Source organism: Cnephaeus nilssonii (genome assembly GCF_951640355.1).
Source record: "Cnephaeus nilssonii genome assembly, chromosome: 12".
Classification (NCBI taxonomy): Eukaryota; Metazoa; Chordata; class Mammalia; order Chiroptera; family Vespertilionidae; genus Cnephaeus; species Cnephaeus nilssonii.
The window spans coordinates 55,284,635-55,309,832 of NC_137083.1; the positions used below are offsets into that span (position 1 = coordinate 55,284,635).

Consider the following 25,198-nt stretch of genomic DNA (forward strand, 5'->3'; position numbering starts at 1 on the left):
CCCTGGTATCTGGAATTTATTTACCTTCTAAAATTGAAACTTTGTAGCCTGGAGCAAAGCCAAGCCTGCTGCTCGCTCCTCGGCCAGCAGCGATTTCTGTTGGAGTTAATTCACCTTCTATAATTGAAACTTTGTAGCCTTGAGTGGAGGCTTATGATGGCTTCTTTTGTTACTGCGGAAACCCAAGCCTCCCTCCTGCTCTCAGTGGCTGTAGCCATCTTGGTTGGGTTTATTTGCATATTTGCTCCTGATTGGCTGGTGGGTGTGGCTTGGCTGGTGGGCGTGGCTTTGGTGTAGCGAAGGTGCGGTCAATTTGCATATTACTCTATTTTTAGGTAGGATAATAATTCCATTGGCATTGGATTGCGTTTTTTAAATATGTTGGTAAGTTTGTCTGAGGGGAGAATGTGGTGCTTTTTAATTTTGCATTAGGCAGGCAGGCAAGTCAGGGGAAAAGAATGACTCCTTTGGCAACCCTGGAATTATTTACCATGGCTAGAGAAGAATCTTCTGTTTGAGTAACCCCTCTGTACTGCCTGACACATAACGGGAGCTTGTGAAATGTTCGACGGAGAAGAAGTGTCCAGAACTTGGACTATTTGAGAGCAATCACACAAGCACATATTTATTCAGAGATCTACCTTATACCCAGCTTTGCCTCGGTGCTGTGGGGGCTGCCAGTATGGGAAAGCAAATAACGATAGCAGTGGCTATTCATAGGTCTTACTATGTCAAGCACTCTGCACACATTAAACAATAATGATCTCAGCAACTCTCTGAGTTGGGTAATAGTGTTCTTATTTTACAAAGAAGGAAACTGAGACTAAGAGAGGTTAAGCATCTTGACTACATAGATGGTGATTGGTTGTTAAGATAAGGTGATGGGTTACCTTAACACTGTCCCCTCTCTCTCTAGGTGAAACTTACATTCTTGTTGTAGAGATAGGACATTTATCATTGAGGTAATTAGAAAATTAGTATAGTAAGAAGCTGATTGCATTGTGTGTCTCTTTTGCTATGTATGTGTGTGCAGTTAGCATTTCATTTGTGTAATGGTTAAGTATGTACAATCTGAAGTTAGAAGCTTGGATTCAACTCTCACTTGGACCGCTTCCTAGCCATGTGATCTTGGACATGTAGCTTAACCACTCTTTGCTGCCATTTTTAAAAATATAAAATAGGGGATAATAAAAGTACCAATCTCATTGTTGTAAAGAATACTGTATATAAGTTATGTAAAATGATTCAACACTGGCAGAAGGTATTTTTCGCTGGAATGTTAGCTTCACAGAAACAGCGATTTATGTTTGTTTTATTCATGCGTGTATCTTACATGTCTAGAACAGTGCTTGGAATAAAAGAGAAATGCAGTAAATACATTGTTCAATGAATGAATATATTTCAGTATGTAAGTGCCAGGACTTAGTTACATTAGCAGCGTAAATGAAGTAGGCTCAACAGGGTTCTCATCTCAGGATACACATTAGAAATACCTAGAAGGCTGGCTTGCTTTATTATTTATTTATTTATTTATTTATTTATTTATTTATTTATTTATTATTTGTAAGAGAACATTTATTGGGTAAATCAAAGAAGTAGGAGTAATTCTTAGAAGAAATAGGCTTGGGAAACAAGTTATGAAGGTAAGGGAAGGGCCCTTGGAACTTGGGAGTAGGGAAGCTAATGGTAAGGTGCCTGAGTGCCAGGGACAGGGGTGGGAATAGGGTGGAGTGAAGGGGCGGGGGGGGCGGTGGAAGGGAAAGGCCAGGCTCCAGCTTGCTCCCTGGAGGGAGAGATTGGAATGCTTTAAATAGACTGGTTCTCAATCCCCGCCACAGACAGAGGTTGCGCACCACTGCTGGAGAGTCACTGTGAAAGTAGCCGCTCAGTTTGCCAATCTCTAATATGTCAGTCGCTTGTCTTAGGAAATTTCCTGGCTAAGGGGACCTCCTGATTCTCTGGTGCTTCTCCTCTTAGCACATGAGCTCCTCATTCTCTGCTACAGGTAGAGTCACCGGGCAGCAGAGTTGGCAAGATGGGGATGGATTAAATGTGGGAGCCATATAAACCTAGAAGACGAGTAGAAACAAAATGGATAATTAGAGGGAATCTTTGTTAAATAATCACTTATTTACATGCTTTCCCAAACAATTTTAAATATTTCTCTTATGAAGAGTCTATGCTACATATTTCTTTCAATCAAGACATTAGAAAGGTATTAACACTGTCACATGCCCTGTACTAATGTTGTAGCAATAGGGTTCCATTTTAATGTTGACTACCAAGCCATTTTGATGTCTTAGGCTTCTAAACACTAAAGTCTATCCCTGTTTGTCTTTATCTTTAAAGAGCTGCATTGATGGATTTCTGGCTCTCTCAAGAAAGAATATCATTGAAGTGCAAGGCCTAGAATATAATTCAGATCATCCTAATCAGATTTCTCAGCCACTGATCTAATCAAGCTAGCTGTTTTGCTTAGCTTCTTGGTCAAGTTCATTCATGGACTCAGAAAGCATTTACTGAATTTATGCTGTGTCTACCCCTGGGCTAGAATGTAATAAGATTAGTAGATGAATTGAGCCCTGTCCTTTAGGAGTTTATAGTCTTACTGAATGAAGTGAAGGAAATAATAGAATGCTATTTAAAATGTATGATGGATTTACACTTGAAATATGTTAAAATTCTTTCCTGGCACTTTCTCCATTTCAAAGATATTTTTGCCATTATAGTCATCCCCAACAAAGTGTTGTAAAATTAATATAATAGAGTCATTGGTATTTCACGGTTTTACTGACTGTGGGTTTGAGTGGATTCTGAGCAGGAGAAAAAGAATGAGAAATTGAAACTCCATTGATTTTTGTATTGGAGCAAATTGAAACATAAAATCCCTGTCTCTCCCCACCGCCCCCACACACCAACCCCAAAACACACCAAATTCTGCCAGACTCTAAAATGTCATCTTGTCAAATGAGATGAATCCAAATAGAAAAACAACTTATACTAATTTTATTTAAGGTCTGAGAAATGATGACATTGCTTTCTTATTTTGAAAGAAAATGTGTATACATAAGTGAACTATTGGAAAAACATTTTTTCCCCATGCTTATTTAGAAGAACGGAAAGCTGTAATCAGAAGTTACCTCCCATCCCCCATATATATTTCTCTACTTTGCTTTCTTATGTAATGACCTTTTGTGAGGCCCATTTACAGTCACAAACTGGCAGCCACTTTGACGTTTCTTACTTATATTCCCCCTAATTGATGTTTATATGTGTAGTAGATAACACAGTTTTCTTCTATTATTGTTGCAGAAAACCACCCTTAAATTTGCTTCCAAAATGAGGAATAAATAATCCAAAAAGCCCGTACTTAATCGTTTCTATTCACAGGCTGGGAAAGACTTGACTGCACTTTCATTGCAGGGATTAGCCAGGGTTGAATGTCTGTCTGTCTCTCATTGTACAGCCCCATTGCTCTTCTACAGACTCATACATTCCTTGCATCCTAACTTGATTATTTGAGCAATGTGCCCCTCCTGTTGGTCCTAATTAGGAAGAGTAGTCAGGTTTTGGTGATTGCAGTCTATAACGTCTCATGAGTTAAACTCATTTGTCCTGTGGTTTTTACTGTGACAGTAGGTTGTGGTGAAACCTATAGATTCTGACTCTGTAGAGATCTGAATTTTTAGTGATGCAAACTGTGACTCAGAATCACTATACCAAGTCCTTCAAAGCCAGGGAAAAGTCCTCATGAAAAATGCTAAAGAAGCTCCTTGAACTCAGGTGTAGGAAAACACTTGGGGGATAAAGGATCACCATCTAAGAATCCTCCAGTATTCTTTTTTTTTCTGACTTAAAAAATTATCTTTATTGTTGAGGCCAGCATTCTTTTCTTATTGCTCAATAAAATAAAATATACTTGGGGTGAGGAGCCAAATTGATATTGTTAATTATTTGCTTTGGTGAAAGTGAGGAAAGAGAATATCATGGCCTCAGGCGGTCTTCATTAAAGGCCCACATACTTGTAATGACTCTTTGGGGGCTTATATAAAGCAAGCACATTGCCTGCTGCCTGGTGGGAGCTTCCGAAAGTCAGCTACGGGCAAGCTTGATGTGATCACTTCTGACTACCGAAGACCCAGACGCTATTTCTGGGACTTCCTGTGCAGGAATATAAGAGTATATTAAGGGCTGGACACTTGCTCAGGGCACATGTGTGGGTCATTGACTAGTGCAGTGGTTGGCAAACTCATTAGTCAACAGAGCCAAATATCAACAATACAACGATTGAAATTTCTTTTGTGAGCCAGATTTTTTAAACTTAAACTTCGAATGCCACTTCTTCAAAATACACTCGCCCAGGCTGTGGTATTTTGTGGAAGAGCCACACTCAAGGGGCCAAAGAGCCGCATGTGGCTCGCGAGCCGCAGTTTGCCAACCACTGGACTAGTGGTTGCACAGTCCTGGGTTCATTTCTGGATTCTTACCCAGCTTTTCTTCAGGTTGTGGGCTGCTGCTCATCTCTCTCAACTTTATAAATTCTACTTCTGGGTGGAGTCTGCAGGGCTCTGTAACAGTACAGTGAGATCATCTCTCTTCTAGGGCCCAAGGACACTTTTAGATTCTGCTCTCACTCCTCCCCTTTACCCCAGCAAGTTCCTTTTCCTTCAATGGCTCAGTTGATGGGATTCACCATATATCTGGCATCACTGCCTGCCTTTCCCCCATCTCACTGTCTGGAACCTTGATTCTCTGTAGAGTGAGATGGGTGAAGGAGTCTGAGGGTCTGGGCCTCTCAGGGGACCTAGTGTGCTGTGGGCCCAGTAACAGATGGCAGATGTTCACGACCTATGAAATAGGCTGCAGAGAGCTAATCAGGGTGAAGTGCACAATGAACTTGCTGACGATTTCCTTCAGGGTTCCCCCTTGATGGGCCTGGGTAAGTTAGTGCTCTTTCTCCTGCCCTATCAACCTAAATTAAGAGGTAAACTGACCCAAGATCAAATTACCAGAAATTGAGATTATTTGGGAATAGCAGGAGAATTGCAATTCAGGACACACAGACTGTAGCAAGCTACAGGTGAGTCTGTTAATGGTTTGGGGTGAGCTGTTTTTATGGGCAAAGCATGCAAGGAAATGGGAGTCTAGCCAGAGTCCAAAAAGCAAGTTCATTGGCTGGAGGCTGGAGGGTGAGGAGAGATTCTTGGCAGATGTTCATTGGCCCAGGGGTAAGTTTTGGTCTCCTATAAATCAGGCATTTATGGAAAATCGGTCTCTCAGTTCTTAAGCTTCATTTTCCTGAGGGCTCATGTGTGAGATTCTCCATTTCATATTCTCCAGTTCCATTTTAGATTAAAATCTTTTCAGACTCCCATAGAGATGTTTGTAAACTTTAGCTTATAGAAGGAATCTTCATGTGTAAATGAAAATTCCTGAGCCTCGCCCTCAGACTAATCAGAACTCAAAGCTGCAGTGTCACAAGACCCACCTGATTCTAGCTCAGGTAATTCTCAGAGCACATCTGGGCACTTCTGCAGAGTGAAAGCTCCTGGCTCTTCTAGGAGCCTCTTACTAGTAGTTAATTCACGCGTGGGCACCCATATTTAAGCTCCAGAAACTGACTTCGGTTGTTCATGATGATACCACAGGATCTCCCTGAGTGAACCCTGCTTTCTCCTCCTATCTTGCTGTTCTCATTCTCCCCACTTTGTTATCTTGCCTCCCTTTCCTTTTCTCAGCAATAGCCATATTTGCTTGCTAAAGGGGCTCCTCTTATTTCTTATCTTTGCAGACGAAGGTCAGGGCTGACTTTTTAACCTTTCCCACCTTTCTCACCTGAATCCTTTTATGTTCCACTCAACAAACCTAGAGTCCAAACAACATGTTCTAGATTTTTCTTGCCGGGACCTTGGTAAGATATTGGTCTTTCAGTGTTTGAGATTTCTTGGCAGATACAACTCAGTCTTCTCCCATTTAGAACCTCGAGCTACTGGTACAAATCTTCTTCAAGAGAAAGGGAGGGATGTTCCTAAGAGGAGCCAGAGTAAACTTGGTGATGTGGCCAGCTTGAAGAGCACTTTGGTTGGAAAGTGGAGGAATTTCAATAGAATACCTCACGAGCCTGCTTTTCTTGCCTTTACTGTCTGGCAGCTTTAAACTTGTCCAAGTATTGTGTCCACCTTAGCCCATCCTGCCCTCTACTTTAAACTGGGACTTACATTTTAATTTGTGGTCCTGAAGTAATATTGTCCCAAAGTGTTCCCCCTCAACCTCCCTATCTTTGAGACCATGAACTTTCACCATGAACTTTAAAGAGATATATTCCAATACAGTTTGCACATGTAGAAGACTAACTCATGCATCATTTCTACCCCATGGGAAATTTTTTGCTCTGTATTACCTTCTGATGTGCTTTTTCTTTGTGTGTTTGTCTTTCTTGCTGCAGGAAAGCAATCTCTCGGGCAGGCCTGCAGCACCTGACTCCTGCTCATCCCCTCGGTCTTCCTGTGGCAAATGGTCCAGCGAAGGAGCCCAGAGCAACTCTGGACTGGAGTGTAGGTGTTGGCTTTTTTATTTAAACATAATTTGATTGTGTGTGTGTATCTCTCTTTCTCAGGATTCCTATAAATACAAGCAAGACTTAATAATTTTCTTTATTTTTATATTCTTATTTTTCAATTACAGTTGATATACAATATTATATTAGTTTCAGGTATAAAACTCAGTGTAGACATTATATAACTTGCTAAGTGATCATCTTCATAAATCTCATACCCATCTGACACCATATGTAGTTATTAGAACATTATTGACTAATTCCTTATGATGTACTTTACATCCCCGTGACTATTCTGTAACAACCAATTTGTACTTCTTAATCCAGTCACCTTTTTAATCTACCCTCCCACCCCCTCCCATCTGGCAAAATGTTCTTTGTATCTATGTGTCTGTTTTTGTTCTACTTGTTCATTTATTTTGTTATTTAGATTCAATTGTTGATAGACATGTACTTATTGCCTTTTTATTCTTATTTTTAATATTTTCTTTCTTCTTCTTAAAGAAAACCTTTTAACATTTCTTGTAATATGGTTTGGTGGTGGTGAACTCCTTTAGCTTTTTCTTATCTGAGAAGCTCTTTATTTCTCCTTAAATTTTAAATGATAGCCTTGCTGGTTGTAAGGACTTAATAATTTTCAATGTGGCTCACTGACCAATCTTCACATATCTAAGCCATTCTCAGAATCCTGGGAACATAGCTTCTTTATATGAAGTCAGATGTGTTGAAGACTAAAATAAAATCCTTATGAATCATTTGAAGCACTACTGCCTGGGTGTGCAGCTGTGAGATAAAAAGTACCTCAGTGCATAGGCTTCATTGGCTCCTCCAAGCTAATGATGAATTAAACTTATCCTTAGCAACATCATGGAATCTAAGTTTGATTTCCTCAATTCAAGCTGCTTTGCCTTTTTGGTACTTTTTTTCCTTTTTTAAAAATTTATTTATTTTTTTATAGAGGATGACCTTACTTTAAATTCTTGGCACTTCATGTCTCCAGTCTGTTATACTTCCTCCCCTAACCCAAAGATAGATAGGTTTTGTATCAGTGGAGTGGGAATATTTACTGATGTTAACATTTTAACCAAAAGACCTCCATAAAAACTATTAACTGGAGTTGAAGATTGCAGCCTGAAATTCTTAAGTCAAATAGAACATTTATTGAAAGTCATCAGTTAGTCAAGTTCTTGGTGGAAGACATCTCGAACTGGGTTGAAAGGCTTTGTCCCTTCCTGAAGGAATGTGAGGGATGACATGGAAGGAGAGGAGGGCTGCTCTGAAATTCTGCCTTTTTGGTCTTGATGGTGAATCTTGTTTAGAATCTTGTAGCTGAGTTGACAGAGGGGAAATTCATGTGCTTCTCTTCTCATAAGAAAGAGCATGTCAGGATAGGAGAAAAGAGAGGAGTTTAAAAATTAAATTAAATTAATTTTTTACTACATACTAGAGGCCCGGTGCATGAAATTAGTATACTCAGGGTGTCCTTCAGCCCGGCCTTCACTCTCTTGCAGTCTGGGAGTCCTTGGGAGATGTCCAGCTGATGGCTTAGGGGGAGTGGGCCTAAGCCATCAGTCAGACATCCTTAGTGCTGCCATGGAGGTGGGAGAGGCTCCTGCCACTGCCACTGTGCTCGCCAGCCATTAGCCCGGCTTCTGGCTGAGTGGCGCTCCCCCTGTGGGATCGCACTGACCACCAGGGGGCAGCTCCTGTGTTGATCACCTGCCCCCTGCTGGTCAATGAGTGTCATAGCGACCGGTCATTCCACCATCGGGCCAAAACCAGCTCTCTGACATACCCTGAGGGGTCCCAGATTGCAAGAGGGCACAGGCCAGGCTGAGAGACTCCACTGGTGCATGATCAGGGCCAGGGAGGGACTTGGGAGATTGGCCAGCCAGGGTGGGACTATGGGAGGGCCCCAGGGTGTGTCCAGCTCGTCTCGTTCAGTCCCAATTGGCTGGACCCCAGCAGCAAGCTAACCTACTAGTTGGAGTGTCTACCCCCTGGTTGTCAATGCACATCATAGTGAATGATTGACCCGTCAGCTTTCTGCCCCCTGGTGGTCAGTGCACATCATAGCAAGCGATTGAGCAGCCTTAGCATATCATTAGCATATTACGCTTTGATTGGTTGAATGGCTGACCGGATGACCGGGTACTTAGCATATTAGGCTTTTATTATATAGGATGCCATGATTTAATGTCCTTTTATAGTACAATATTTCTCTCGCTCAAGCACACACCAACCTTATTGTTTTACATCAGTGCTGAGAGTTTGATACTATCTGAGTATGTTGCATTGTTTAGGAGGAATGTTTCTCTCCTGGAGTTTCCCTTTATTCCAGGACAGTCATGTAATAAACTCTTAAATCATAGTAGAGATTAGGATATATATACACCAGTGATTACATAATTAAAAAGAATTAAATGTATAAACAAATAGGTAAATAAAATCCAAGAATGGCATGCATGGACCCATGATTAGAGTGAGCATGTGTTATAAATCAGGGACCCCCAAAAATAGTTTAATATTCATGATGTCCCAAACAATCCTCTGAGAGGCAAGACTCTAATGAGAGAATTTAAATCATTTAGATAGAAACCTTCATGAAATCTTTTTTCTGCTCCTTGTGTGACATTAATCAAGACACTTGGTCTCTTTCAGCCTCAGTGTTCTCATCTGTAGATGGGGACAATTTTGGCCCCTCCTAAGGGGAACTTCATGGATGTTGTTAGGATCAAATGTGGCAGTAAATGTGAAAGTTCGTCGTAAACTGTATAGCCTGCAGAATTATTTATTCAGAAATAAAGTAATTGATGAATTTATGAATTCATCTCACATTTGAGTACTTGTTTTGTCCTAGAACTGTGTTAGTTCCTTGGAATTCTGAGGTGAGGAATATGTTTTTTTCTCTAAGAAGCTTAGAATTCAGAGTGGAGAGAAGAAATCAACAGGTAAAATACCAGTGGTGACACCTAGAATAGAAGAGTACAGAGACCATCACTGGAGTGTGAGGGAGGACACTCCATCCCTGTTTGATGTTGGAAATAGTTATTAGAAATGCTTTTGAAAGATAAGTATCACATGATCTCAGGATATAATGAGCAAAATAAACCGACGAACAAAATAAATCCAGAGACATGGAAGCATAGAGCAGGCTGATGAATATCAGAGGGAAGTGGGGAGGGGGGATGGAAAGAGATTAACCAAAGAACAGTGTCAAAGAGCAGTGCCTATGTTTTCTTCTAGTTTTATGGTTTCAGGTCTGACATTTAAATCTTTAATCCAGTTTGAGTTTATTTTTGTATATGGTAAGAGAGTGGTCCAGTTTCACTTTTTTGCATATCTCTGACCAGTTTTTCCAGCACCATTTTGAAGAGACCTCCTTTACCCCATTATATATTCTTTTGCTAAGACTTTACCTGGTACTTGCCCTCACTTCAGAATTTTTGGCTTTTCCTAATGGAAGTGATTTTCACCCATTTCATTTATGTCATTTTAGTTTACATGTCTATTCAAAGAGCTAAACCAGGATTTTCTTCGTTCTGTGTAAAGTGTAAGACGAGTCCTCTGTGTGACCTATCTCTGCCATTCCCATATCCTATCCACTTGTCTACTCCCCTATTTATCTCCCTCTGTCAGCCCACTTTCTGGACTAAATGTGTTCAAGTGATGAAGTTTTACTTATTCACTGCTATTTATTAAACATTAATTTGACTTGGAGTGTCTTAAGAGTCTCAAAAATGTGGAGGAAGATGGCAAGAATTTAAAAAGTAAAATAAAATAAAGAGGATCTCCAATTTCTTGCTATTGGTGAAGATGAAGGGCCCTGATAGTGCTAAGTTATGCTTTTGGCAGAACAGGGGTGGATCAGGGCTGGCAAGAGTCCCCTTGTTCCCCATCCCACCTCACTTGACTCTCAGGTTGAAATTCTTTGCAAAATACCATTTGGTTTGAGGTCTGAGAGTCACCTCAAAGGCCTATAGTATTATGACCTGCTGACCTATGTCACCTCTCCTCTCCTCATTTCACCAGTGAGAAAACAGAAAAGCGGTTTATGGGGCCCCTGAAGTTGCAAGACAAATCACGGGTGAACCTGGATTTAGGATCTTATGTGCAAGTTTCTACTTACTGTAGACTCCTAAAAGGGTCATGTTCAGACTCCAGTACATGTGCTAAAGTCTTCAGGTGGGGCACAATTATTTCTTAAATATTCTTTTGCATAAGGCTTTGAGGAGTAGCCTGCTGGTGGGGTGCCTGAAACACAGGGGCGCCCTGACTCAGGGAGCCCAGACTGTAGGCACCTGTGTGTTTTGGAGAGGAGTGTACTATTATAGGAGTCAGTTTTTATGCTTTGAGTACATAAACGTAATAGTTTCCTTCAAGTATTCCATTTTCCTTTTCCTACTTGGTGATCTATACTCTCACTTATTTTTAGTTTGTTCCTCAAGGCCCAAAGCTTCTGTCCTGCTCTGATTTGCTCCTATGGTTTATTGTGGGCACCCTGTCATGGTGGCCTGTGGCGTTATCATGGTGGCAGGAAACACATAATTGCATTTCCTCAATGACTCTTTGCCAACATTCACTCTCACTGCCTGCACAGGCCTTTCCCTTCATGCATGTCAGGGTTAGGACCCTTCGTGTGGAAAGTAGCCAGATGGGTCTTCAGGCTGGTGCCTGAGTCTTCTATTGACAACAATAGACAGTCAGCCCCGCCCACTGTGGAAATTATTTCTTCAAGAAATGCCCTCTCTTGCTCTCTGCCAGGCCATGCTCAGCTTTTCAATTGGACCAATTCTCTTTATTATATTCACTTTTTGCTTTGATCCCTTACAATTACTCGCACCATCATGCATTGTTTTACAAATCTTAGAACCAAATTAGTGTTTTTAAGTTGATTTTCTTACTCTGGGTCCTTAGATTTCAGGCTTCTTGAAGAGAGGGATAGTGATTTCTGCTTGTTCTTTCTTCTTCATGGTGGAAAGCACAGCATCATGGGCATTGCTGTCTGGTTACTGATGTCAGGGGACTGAGTGATTACAGCTTTTCAACAGAAGAGGACATTTCAGTCAGTGAGAAGGGGACATTTCACTGGAGGTTCATGGGTACGTAGATAATCTCCGGTTCCTGAAAGGTGTGGTAGACATGAGTCCAAAGCCTGCTTTAAAAATAAATGGATTTATACTATTTTAATTCCAAGTAACTATTTTTAACTTGTCTTTCTAACACAATGCATTGTGTTAAGTTTTAAAACACACAGAGTTGTTTGATCTTTTCATTTCTCCCAATGGCATCCCTTCTTCACCTTCATGGTGGCAACCTACAGGGTCTGCTCCCACTGACACCATGCCAAGCCAAGCCAGTTTGGGGGAAAACAAGCTAAATTGCTAGAAAGGGAGTAATGCTCAAAAGGAAAAAGAAATATTCTCATCTCCTGGGCTGGAATCCAAGTTTCCACTTTAGAGGGACTTAGTCTATTTAAAAGTGTGTCTAATGCATAGATAATGAATGTCTTCTCTGAAATGTCACATGCCTCTCTTGTGATGGAGACTTCATCTGGGCATAGAGATTTCTTCCCTGTTTTTGAATATTATAGCAGAGAGCATGGGAAGTAGGTCTTATTCGGTCTCCAATGTTTCATAATTTGTTCTTGCCCATTATGCAGCCTAAAACAACTCTCAAAAACAATGGTGGAAAAGCCACCAAGATCTTTCTTAAAGGACACGTTAGTTGTAAACCTAGCATCCTTGATCTCAATTCATTTTATTCTTCCCTCATTGGAAAATTTCCTCCAGTCCTGAGGGCTAAGGAAAACAAACAAAGCCAGACTCTAAATCCAGACCATATTTCCTTTCGTGTAGTTGACGATGCTAAGAAATGGCGTGCTTTCTCCCAGGCAGTAGAAACGTAACACAGTCAGGGCACCGTCTCACTCTTTGGTTCAGAGACAAGATTAGGGAAACAGAATCTTCACGTGGGATTGCTATAAACTGGGTTATGAAACTAGGTCATCTTATCTTTAGAAACTTTGAATGAAAGGCCAAGGGAGGCAGGTGTGTGTGTGCCTGTGCCTGTACGTGCGTTCTCATTTTTGTCTTGTTTCAAATGACAAGTCCTAGCAGACCTGCGCCTTCTTTACAAGCTTCAGGTCTCAGCATCTTTACCTTCGGGTTTGGGTGTCATCACTAATAGTGACTCCCACTCAGCGGTTTTCCCCACTCACATTCCCATTTCAAAAAATGTCAGGTTAATCAAGAGATCAGATTTCTGAGAGTGTGGGGAACTAACCACGGAAGGTCCCGGACCTGGTCAGCCCTGTTAATAGTGGGGAAAAAGTGATTTCATGCACTCTCACCAGTCCTTTACTTACCCAAATTGTGAAAATTATAAGGTAAAGTACACTGGTTGTTGGGGGAAATCATAGAATCCTACAACCTCATAGGTCAGTAAGAGTATCCAGGCCTGATCTTCTACCCCTTGGCAAGTAATTAGCTAACCTGACACTGTCCATTAAACGTATATATCAGATGTAGAGTAGTTCTAAATTTTCTAGTAGCCACATTGAAAAAAGCAAAAAGAAATAGGTAAAGTGAATTTTAGCACCATGCTTTGTTTTACCAAATATGTCAGTAATATTACAAATTCAGCATGCAATCAATATAAAAATGATCAGTGAGACAGTTCACATTCCTTGTTCACACAAAGTCTTTAGTGTTTGCTGTGAATTTTACACTGACAGCGCATCTCAGTCAGTGCTGACCATATTTCCAGTGCACGACAGCCATCTGCTTACTGGGCAGCACACATCCAAACCATCCGAGACAGGTTTCACCTATTATTATCGTGAAGATTTCTTTCCTTTCTGAATTTGTAGGGACATTTACATAGGCTTCCTATTTATAATCTTCTTATTGTTTTAAACACTTTTTACGAGTAAATATCTTCATTTTGTGTAAATTATTGGCTGCTGGTGTCAGTGTACTCTGTCTGTCTTATTCAGTCTATAAACCTCCCCACTCCCAACTTTTCTATTTTGTTTTTTTATGTATAACTATTACTAAGACTTCAGTAGAACTTGAAGGCAAAAAATCATATCTCTATGTCTGTCTATCTATCTGTCTATCTGGATATATAGGTGGATCTCTGTTCTTGGGTAGATTATTATGAGGCAGAGGATACAATAAATCAGAGTAAATCATTTGAGTAAATCAGAGCAGGAGATAAGTTTTTGGACTTTGAGGAAGAGACTAAAAATAAGAGAGATATTCCTAGGTATATCTATAGAGAGCTGTCTCAGCACTCACAAATACAGAATGTTATCTTCATCTAGAAATGGGTGAGCTATATTTTTTTTGTCTGCCACAGATGGATACTCTGGGTTTTATACTATTTAAGATGGTATATCAAGATGAATGTGTAGAGAAGAGAAAAAGAGGTTCCTGGGTGGGGAGAATGGAATGCACAAAAACATGGCACACAAAAGGGAAAGTATGGCTCTATTTAGACAAGAGCAACAAGAGAGTTAAATATAAAGGTGAATAAGGAAGGTTAAGGATAGACAGATGGATGCCATTAATGGAAGATCTAGTATATGCACTTAAATTTGGGGTTCATTTTGTAAATAATAGGGAATCATTTAAGCATTCTGAGCAAGAAATAAATCTAGTCATAGCTGTGTTTTCAAGGGAATTAATTCTACAGCAGTGGAAAATATCAGAGGGAATGTCAGAATTAGAGTTTAGAGCAGAAGGAACCAGGACTCAGAGGATGGTACAGCTCAGTGTATGGTAAATAACTTAGGGGTAGATGTAGATAATGAAAGGAAGTATAGACCAAAATATGAGCGAAGAGAAGAGGCCTGTATTAGTTGGGGTAGACTGAGTGGAATAAATGAAATACTCACATGTAATGGGTAATACAGAAGTGTAGCAGACTGGACTGTTCCAGGTAGGTTGGGTAGGGGGTTGGCCCCGTTCCATAGTTGCTCAATGACCCAGACAGACCATTGCTCTGACATCTTCCTCAGAAGGCTTCTAAAGTTATCCCAGAAGCTGACTTTACAGGTATCCAGTATGGGAGAAGAGCGTGAAGAAACACATGTGGGAGGTTTTAATGGACCAAGTCTGAAAACAGTCCTCACCACTCCTGCTCATGTTCCATTCATTAGAACTTGGTCACATTGCAAAGAAATTGGGTAATAAGGTCTACTTGTGTGTTCAGGAAGAAAAGAAAAATGATGGTTTTAAACACTTTGGTGAATGGTTAGCAGTCTCGACTATAAAGACATAGGAGAAGCTAAATTTCTAAATGTATATAGATTTTCCTTCCATTAGGATTATTTTCAAAGGGTACATTTCCAAAAGTGAGATTACTAGGTACATTTGTGAACATTTTAATTTATTATATTGCTTCTTTAAATGCCTGTGTGTGGTTGTTTCCTTTTCCCTGTCCCCAGGATCTACCTTGTTAACTTTGAGCTTACTCACTGTGTATCTGTGTTTTCATGTCTCTTTCCTTATAATCCCTCTTTCTCTCCTTAGATGTGGCTACCTTGGCACATCTCTCCTCCTCTCTCAGCTTCTTCTCTGGTGACTGTACAAGGGCAGAGAAGTACCAAGTCTAATAGATCAGTCTTAGACATGTTCTACAATCTATTGTCTCAGGCTTGAAGAGGTGGGGGTGGGGTTCACTGGATCATTGGATTTCAGACTCTACTGTACAGAGTCACCTCCAGAACTTTGAAAACGCCTGATGCCCAGGTTTCACCTCAGAGTAGTTAAAATAAACTCTTTGGGAACAGTGCCTGGGTATTCTTAAAATCTCCCCAGGTCATTTAATGAGCAGTCAGATTTGAGGACCAGTGTGTTAGAACCACTGTGGCAGGAAGCCTCCATCTTTTTCTTTCCCTCTTCCCTCACAAAGATTGGTATTTCTAATCAGACCCCTCCACCCCCCGAGAATGAGGTCAGCTAAGCAGTCCTGCAGTGTCTGAATCTGGTCAGGCTTATCAGCAAGATGGGATGCAGTGTACCTGGGTTGGTACTTCCAGTGGTTTTTCACCATTTCCCCACTGTGCTTTATATTTCAGTTTTTAAAAGAGTTGGCAGGATTTTTGCTGTGTTAAGGATTCCCTAGTATTTGCTGCTGTAATTATGTGTTTTATTTCCATGTTCTCTAGTAGTTTACTCTGTGTATTAGCCCACTAACCCAGTGCCTGGCACCAGTGATGTGGAATAAAAGTTTATTGACTGAATAAAGAATAAAAGGATAAAAAATGGATTTTATTCTATAAATGGTTAGACTTTCAAGCTGGATGATAAATTCCCATTAGTTAGAATATTTTAGGTTGTGGAGATCAATTTCTTTAGGAAACCTAGCAAAGAAATGCCTTTTTATTTATTTACTTATTTTTACAAATATTGTTCCCATCCATCACTATGTGAAAACTTTTAGAGTCCAAACCTATAGCTGTTCTCTGTTTGCCACTGGAAGTATTTGAGTAGTTTCAGAAGCAGAGAAATATTTTAATTTGAAAAATTTAGAATTAATTGGGTGATGATCCTACTGAACTGGCACAATGTTTGAATTAGTAGAAATTTATCAGGCCTTTGAGTACACAGTGACTTTTAACTTCAAACTGAGTTTCAAGAAACCTCTGGCTTAGAAATAGAATTTACCCATTACTGGTATAGATGTGTTTTCAAACAGTCTTAACTTAAAGTGCTTTACTAATGCTATCCTCCTTCGTAGCTAATTTGCTCAGCAAGGGCAATTTTGAATAGAATTTATTTTAATTGTCATGGAATCTGCTGTGCTGGGTCTTACATTGAACAATTTGAGGGTTTTTCCTCATTTATTCAATATATATTTCAAAGATTACCACATCCATGTGTAAAGCTTCTATAGACCTAATGTCTGCTTTAGTTACTGGCTCAAACTTTCCCCAAACTCCTTTTCCCATTTCCAGAATTTTGTTAAGATTAACACTGGCAGTATTTTCAGGGGAAGATGAAAAGTGTTTAAACTCCTTGGGTTCACCAACTTGCTTGCATCCAAAATCAAAATTTGAGAGCTTCCCCTTTAAGCCTGAAAGAAAACTGAAGTGCGGTGGGTCCTTTCCTTCCAGGAGAATGCTGTGAACGGAGAGCACCTGTGGCTGGAGACCAACGTCTCGGGAGACCTGTGCTACCTGGGCGAGGAGAACTGCCAAGTCCGATTTGCAGTGAGTGTGTTCCTCAGACCTCTGGGCTCTGACCTCGCTGGGGGGCGGCTGCCAAATGGAGTCTGAAGACAGTGGGGTCACGGTGCTTGAATTTCCAAGGAGAGGTTTGAAAGAGCTTGTCCCTTGTTGACAGAGAGGGTATATGAAGTTAAATTGGCTTCCAAAGAGTCAGTTTGAATGGTGTTAGGGCTTGACCCTGCATGCCACACCTTGGTTTTAATGTGGTACCTATGATGACACCAGGGTTGGTTTTGGTTTGTGTGTTCGGTGGGAAGGAGGGAGAATGTGCATGAGGGATTGTCTGCTTAGGTAGGTGTCTGTGTGGGTGACAGGTGTATGTGTGGAGGAAGGGTCTCTGTGGGAGGGGTGACTCCTTTGCAGGGGAGTGTGTTTGCCAGTGGGCATGACTGGTGGGTGAAGGTGGGGATGGGCAGAAACACCTGTCTGGTGTGGGTGTAGGCTAGCAAATAATTCAGACTAAGTTCTGGAGGGTAAAATTCTAGAAACCATATCAACAGTCAACTACATTGGAATATCTTTTGCTTTTTAATATTTACTTTGTGTCCTTGTTTAGAACAATCTGTTTAAATGTTAAATTCTTTTTATGCTCTGTGAAGAGAACATGGTTGCCAGGAAGTAAATTGTGAGGACTAAAATTCTAGTGTTGAGAGAGTAAACTTAACATTTTTGTGTAGCTTAAAATTATGAGTCTGAAAACAGAGTAACCAGAAATTGGAATAGTAAAGAAGAAAGAAATGTTCCATCTTGGGAAATGGACATTGTAATTGAAATAATAATTTTTTTTCTTGTTATGTTTGTTTATCATGTGAAAGAAAGATTTGGGGCAAAGTGGACCTTGGAATTACAAGTGAATGTTTCTATTAATAACTAATGAGGAAGGAACTGAGTTTCTGTCAAAGCTTATAGAAAAACATAGCCCCCAAGGACTTTTATCAGGCTGCCTGGGATCACAAAGCTGGGAACCAAGACCTTTAAATTCACATTAACTATTTCGATTCCTAGTTTATAGGTTTTCCTCAGAAAAATTCATGAGAGTTTTGGAGGGCCAAGGTTTGTTGAGTGAAGTTGGGAATAGTTCAATGTCTAAGAAGGCTCAGCAGTACAGCCTCTCAATTTAAAGTCAGGAAATCTGGGTTTGGATCTCAATGTTACCACTCATTGTGTGACACTGAGAACTTTTTATCTTTAGGCAATCTGTACCTTCTCGGTAGAAAAATGGAGTAAGATTAAGTTATTTTTAATTTTGCTTCCAATTCAGATATGTACTTAATTGTTTACATTTCTTTTAATCTGGTTGTACATTCAGTCGATTTAAATATCATTTCAACTTTATGCATATGTATTTTTAATGAAAGTGTAATTGCATGGAGTTTGATTAAATTAACCAAAACTAAGAGAAGCTCAGCTATTTGGACTAAAATCCTATAAATAATGAATTTTAACATTATTATCTTAGTTAATTGCATAAACACTGGTCTTGATTATATCAAATGGAAAAAATGAAAGCTAATCTTACTTGTGTATGTACTTCTGAAATATTATCCACTGCTATTGCTGCCAACTGATAGACTGTAATTAGTTATGGAGTTCTGTCTGATTTTCAAATTACTGCCTTTAATTCTTTCTTGTGTTCTTTTAGGGTCAGCCACATATTTACCGCTCTTGGTAAATCTTGTATCGGTAGCTAGCATTGCTATCTACTGATTAAAACTTGATCACTATACCCTCTAGACCAGGGAAAACAACAAGGAAAATAAAGGAAATTTTAGGTAGAGGTAAGGAGTTAATAGAGTTGTGAAAATTCCTAGTGTTCTGTTGAATCTTTCTCAAAAATTTCTTCCAAATATTGCCTCTATTAACTCACTTTACAAAGTGTCTTGACAATGAAGAGCTCTTGTCTAAACAATGTTGGTTAAATGAAGGAATAAATCAGTGAAGAAGCTGAAGACCTAACCGTGTTTCTTCACTAGAAGTTTCTAAAGGCTCAGTTTCTTCATCTATAAAGTGAGGAAAATGTTGTTTGGAGAATTAGTTGACATAATGCATTAAAAGGACTTATTTGCCATAATGACTGACATAATGAATTATAAGGGAAAAAAAGGAAAAGAGCAGACAAATCCACAAAAGAATTACCAAAGGCCAATATATATGAAAAATATAAAAAAAAAAAAGGCACCCAAATTAAAACAACTATGAAGAGTCAACATCATGTGCCTTAAATTAGTAAGGATTTGTGAAATAATAATACATATTGCTGGTTAGTGTAGGCCCAAATGGGTAGTCTCATTGTTAGTGGGCAGGGGTGTGAACTGATATACCTCACAGTATGTAAGAACGGTAAAGCATTAAAAACCTAGCTCTCTCTGCCCGTTTGTGGCATCACATTTTGAGAGGGACATTGACAAGCATGAGAAGATGCAGAGGAGTGTGCTTACGTGTGTTTGCAGTAGGGAGCTTTGTAGAAGGAAGAGTTAAATAATCTGGGTTGAAGAAGAGTATTAAAGAGGGAGGGGAGAGAGCCTGGACCTCTTCCAGTGTTTGAAGAACTGCCAGGAAGAAAAGAGAAGTAAGTGTCTTGCTCTTTGTTGTTAGGAAGGTAGTACTGACTCTAACAGTGGACCTCGCACTCCGGTAAAATAAACGTCATCTGGGAAACCTGTTAACAGTGCAGGTTATTATTTCTCTCTCTGCTCCAAATGCTGATTCACTAGGCCTGGAGCTGGACTTGAAAATCTGTGATTTCAGCAAACACCTCAATTAATTACAGAGCAGATGGTCCACTGAGTTAACTTCGAAAAACAGTGTGTTATAGGAAAGAACTTCAACAATGAGAGCTGCCCAGTAAGGGAACAAGGTGCTTGAAGAGATGGGCTCAAAGTGGGTGGAGGGGCATCTTGATACCGTGTGTGTGTGTGTGTGTGTGTGTGTGTGTGTGTGTAGTGGCGGGGGGGCGGGTACTGGGAGGGGGACAGGTTACACATTTGCTTTGGGTAAGAGGTTAGACAAGAAGATCTCAAAGAGAGCCTCCAGTTTGAGTGTTTTATTTGCAGTTTTCTTAGACTTGAATAACATTTTCTGTAAGAAAAATGAGAGTATTATATTCTCATTTCTTTTAATGAGCCACCTTTGAAGAAAGCTGACCTGTGAGATAGGGACCAAATTACCATAAACAGATGCTACCTGCAGTCTTCTAAGCGAAGTGCAGGCAGAGTGCTCAGAGGAGGAGTGAATCCACCACTGAGGAGTGCTCCACTCTCCTTTCCCTATTTTAGCAAAGCAAATGTCACAGGAGAAGTTAAGAGGAGGGAGGAGTCAATGTGGGTTGAGTAGACAGAGGCGGCTTCATGGAAACAGGGATTGAGTACAGTTTTGAAAAATGGATGAGATTTACGTAAGTGGAGTTGAGGAGGGAGAACATTTCAACCAGGGAGAGGAACATGAGAGAACTCAGAGGCAGGAGACCTGCCATGAGACATGCATGAGCACTCACAGGGCGTGTGTTAGGTAAGAGGATGGGTGTGTGTGTGTGTGTGTGTGTGTGTGTGTTTGGTTTTCTGATCCATAACTTGGAGTGCATGTTATAAATGTCTGTGCTTATGAAGCATGGCCTATAATATATTGTCTAAATCAAGACTACTTGCCGGTGAAAGTTACTGCTGCTGTAACATCAAGGGTGACCTGCATCGGGGGCACTGTCACCCTAACTTATGAGGACATTGCCATAGTCTATTTCAAACCAAAGCTGTCCTGCAAATCCATGACCTCCTGCTGCCTGGTTGATATTTGGGGGCTGATAGTGGAGGGCATTGAAGGCAAAGCAGCGACATGACAGGCCATGAAGATGGTTGAAGGAGAGTTTGCTCCAAAGCCTCGGGGCTGAACCCGATGACCTTTAACATCCTTCCTCTTTTATGTTTCTCTAGTGGTAACATTCAATATGGTACAATGTCTGTGAGCAGATATTTAATGGGATTAAAGTTATTTTCAGATCAGTGACAGTACCCAAATTAGTAACTGTTTCTTTTTCTGGTCTAGAAAGGAGAAAGGGATGCAAAAAATAATGAAATTGGAGCAGAAGGATTGCTGTTTCCCAACATGACTATGGAGGGAAATTTAAATAAAATTCCAACTGGGGCAACTCCTGTTTGGTGATTTTATTTGGATGGACATTTGTTCATTCATTTGTTCTATTTAAGTGTTATAGGCTGAGTAACCATTATCAGAAACTTCAGTGTTGAGAGTGACAGTGAATTTAAGCGACATCCTCACAGTTTCGTGGGTAGCAATCATTCTCATGCTTGTTGAGAAGATATACAAAGATGTTCATCCAATATTCCCAAAGAAACTCACGCCTCTACGAATAATCCCCAGAGCACATACCAGCGCACAGCTATTTTCACACTTAAGATACTTGCTTACACCATATGAGGATATACACTACCTTAGTCAGGCCTGCCTAGATGCATGTAGACACAGACAGGCAACCTGTAGTAGCAAGGAAGTGGACTTCGTGTAGGACTGACCTGGGTTTGAATCCTGCTGTTCCAGCTATATACTGAGCGAACTTGGGACCCGTTGTTTCACCTCTCTTGCCTCCGTTTCTAATTTAAAGTATTGTTAAGATCAACCTCAGTGGTTCTTATTTCTGGATGAGCATTGCAGTCACTTGAGAAACTTGATTTTTCAAATGGTTGGTTCCAAGCCTAGAGCTACCACATCAGACTGTCTGGTGAGTGGCACTGGGCATGAGTGTGTTGAAAGAAACAAACTGTACAGACGATTCTGTGTGCTCTCACACAGGTGGGTAGAGAGCCCCTGGTCTTCATAAAGAGAGTGTCAGGACCAAAGAGGGTGGCCTGGTCCTCGCACCTGCCATATAGTAACTGTTATAGGTTGTCTTGTGTAACCCCAAAACATATGCTGAAGTCCTGACCCCAGGTACCTCAGAATGTGACCCCATTTAGAGATAGGGTTGCTGCAAATGTAGTTAGTTAAGCTGAGGTCATACAGGAGTAGGGTGGGTCCTTGATTCAGTATGACAGGTGTCCTTATAAAGAGAGGAGAGGACACGCAGAGATACACATGCAGGGAGGAGGGCCACGTGAGGACAGGCAGAGATTGGAGTGATGCCGCTGGCAGCCACAGCACCTCAAGGATTGCAGGTCCTCAGAGGCCAGGAGAGAGGCACGGGCAGATGCCCTCAGAGCCCTCAGAAGGGGGCCAACCCTCTTGACTCCTTGATTTCAGACTGAGCTTCCAGACTGTGAGAGAATATATTTCTGTTTTAAGCCACCTACTATGTGGTACTTTGTGAGGGCAGATTCGGAAGCACCTTCTATAAGGTGGTAGTTACCTTACCTGGCTGTACAGATACCTGCACAAGGCTCACGAATACATGCACTGAAGTAAGTTTCAATGGGCTTGACTGAGGATTTTGGCAGAGAGGTATGTGGCTTTCTGGATAAGGGAGCAGACAGGCAGGTAGGTGCCAGGAGCTGAGAGTTGCGGGGAAGAGAGTGGGTAGACAGGTGAGTGAGAGTACATAGGTTGGGTAAGAGACAAAGGGAACTGTCAGACTCCAGAATGCTCTTACCAGAAATCTCTTCTCTATTTTTAAATGTGCTTATGCCACCTTTTTGTGTGTGTGGGTGGGCTAATGGGTACTGCTTTTTTTCCTTTTTAAAATATGTTTTTATTGATTTTAGAAAGAGAAGAAGGGGGAGAGAGAGAGAGAGAAAGAAGTATCAAAGATAGAGAGAAACATTGATTGGCTGCCTCCTGCAAGCCCCTCATGGGGGATTGAGCCCACAACCTGGGCATGTGCCCTGACCAGGAATCAATCCAGCGACCTCTCGGTGCATGGGAAGATGCTCAATCAACTGAGTCACACCGGCCAGGGCTGCTTTTATTTCCTTATTGTTTTGTTCATGTGTTTTGCTTTCCTCTTTTCCTGGTGTGGGTAATGTTTGGCAAAAATGGCCAAACCCACCTATACTACCTGACCTTAATTATAAGGAATGTTGCTTTCAGTGTAACAGCTATAGTTTTGTTGCATAAATGAATGAATGGCATTAGGGAGGCCATGTCACAGGTGTGAGGGGGAGTGAAGGGTGAGGAACCATGCAGATCTGGAGACAAATAGATCTGGATAAAACCCTAGCTCGGCTTTTCTTAAGCTCAGGTTCTTCTATAAAATGATGAAGATTATATTTGCTTCTCAGAATTGCTACAAGGATTAATTTAGTTCACAAATGTTATGTTTTCCTTCTTTCTCTCCTGTTGCTGCTTTCAATGCATTAAGTTGAATGAGCTTATTAGTAGTTTGGTTGGACTTTGTTTTAACAATGCCTTTTGTTTGGGATTGTCCTAACCCCAACACTGAGACTCTTAGAGCTTCACCTATCATTTTGCTGCTGTGTGTAATATCTGTAGTCTCACTAGGTCATGGGTGGGACCAGATGAGTGTGACAAATATAAGTGACCCATTCTGGAAAGGAGCTCACAGGCCTTGACTTCGTACTGGTGGGTCAGAAGCCTTATCATTGTAATTGGCATCACAGCATCTGCTCACAGGATGCTGGCCATGTCCCTGGGTCCTTGGAATAAACTTGTAAGAAGAGTACAGGGCAACCCTGGTTGGGTAGCTTGGTTAAAGCATTGTCTTGACACACCAAGGCTGCAGTTCAATCTCTGGTCAGAGCACATACAAGAATCAACCAATGAAAGCATAAATAAGTGGAACAACAAATCGATCCCCTCACCCCCACTTTCTCTAAAATCAATCAATCAATAAAAATTTAAAAAAAGAAAAAGTACAAAGGCACTAGCTCTCTGCCATAACTGAAGCTTTTCCTTGTTTGAAAAACCAAAATCCTGAACCTGGTCACACCCTATTTCATCTCTGGAAGATGGGCACACCGGACAACATCCTGTGCTGATGCTGTCTGGTGTGCATGTGTGCTGTGGGCACACAGGTGACAGGACCAGTGCCCAGCACACACTGCTGCAGCTTTATGCCCATACACACCTTTGGGGCTGACAGGTGTACACCGCAGAGCATGACACTGGGCTTTTGCTTCAGAATGCACTGAGACCACTGGCCGCCCCTCTGTTGTTCAGCCCAGCAGATTGGTGATTCTGCACCCCCGGATGGTGGCTTGGCTGGGTGGGGTGCAGGTTATCAGAGGGAACCATGAGTGTGGCAGTAAAGCCAGGCAGCTTAGCCAGCTTTCTGAGTTGTTTGGGTGCCAGCCTTGAAGATGCCATCTCCAAGAGCCGCCAAGGCGGAGCTGTGCCAGAGGCCTCGCCCACCACGAGGATAGAGAGGAGCTGATGAGCTAAGATGACTCAGCGAGAGCACAGCCATCAACATGAATAGTTTTGAAAAAGCATTTGCACAGCCAGACTCTGCTCCTGACCTCTAGTCGTGGGATGTGAGTGGAGGGAGTGGGGTGTTCCTGTGGGTGTGTGTGGCAAGGTGGTCAGCATTTGCATGCAGTCATTCAGGTGCACACGTAGAACTGCGTCTCTCATGTGGCAGGTCCTCGGTAAATGCTAGGCACTGTTGCAACTATCGTCATTGTCATAACTGTAATTACTGGGCATAGCGTGCTGGCCATGGACTTGAGGAGAATATGCCAATTGTGTCTGCTTTATGCAATAGAGATAGTGATGGGACGTGGAGCGTAGGGAGCGTAGGACATTGGATCAATGGCACCATTGTCTGTCTGCACAGACCACTTTTTAAAAAAGCAAATCATGTTATGGAGAGCATTAAAGTCACATAAAAACAATATGGGGTATTGTTCACTAAAAGGGGCTTGGGATCAAATAAGTTTGGAAAACACTGAACACCTTTAATATGCAAATATGCATTATGAAGCTCTCAGAAGAGTGCAAGGTATGCAGGATTCCCTGCTTTTTTCTGGGGGGAGATAAGGATCATTGAATCCATTATTTTCCCCACAGAACATCTGTCAACATCTTGTGGGATGTCAGTATTCAGTGGAAAACTGAAATGCTCATGCAGTACAGTTTCCCCAGGACTTTCCAATGTTAATCAATAACAACAACCCTTTGGGTGGTCACTGGAGGCTATTTTCTTAAAGGTAAAGGAACGAAAAGTCAGAGATGCTTAATCCCCATCGAGCTTTGTAGTTTTTCTGTATCTTTGTGCAATTATTTTGCCTTTATTCTACACTTTCATTAGACTGTGTGTGTGTGTGTGTGTGTGTGTGTGTGTGTGTGTGTGTGATTTTATTCTTAGAGAAGAATTTTACATTGAGGTTGTGCTTATTGTTTGTACGTGGGTTGGGTATATGTTTGTGTGGAGCAATCCTGTCATTTAATAAAAATCATTTGCACCTGATTCAGTGTAGCGTTTGCATATCACCTAGGCAATG

General features: G+C 41.1%; 1 protein-coding gene across 2 annotated transcripts in view; it reads left to right on the forward strand.

The window, feature by feature from the left end:
- The window catches only part of DGKI (diacylglycerol kinase iota), a gene marked incomplete at its 5' end in the record, with an annotated part of 400,686 nt that overhangs the window by 131,917 nt on the left and 243,571 nt on the right, over positions 1-25,198 (forward strand). For both annotated transcript variants that reach the window (XM_079786744.1, XM_079786745.1), the window contains 2 exons: positions 6,446-6,554; positions 16,680-16,775. In XM_079786744.1, the coding sequence (XP_079642870.1) occupies positions 6,446-6,554; positions 16,680-16,775 (205 nt within the window). The remainder of the gene's footprint in view (positions 1-6,445; positions 6,555-16,679; positions 16,776-25,198) is intronic.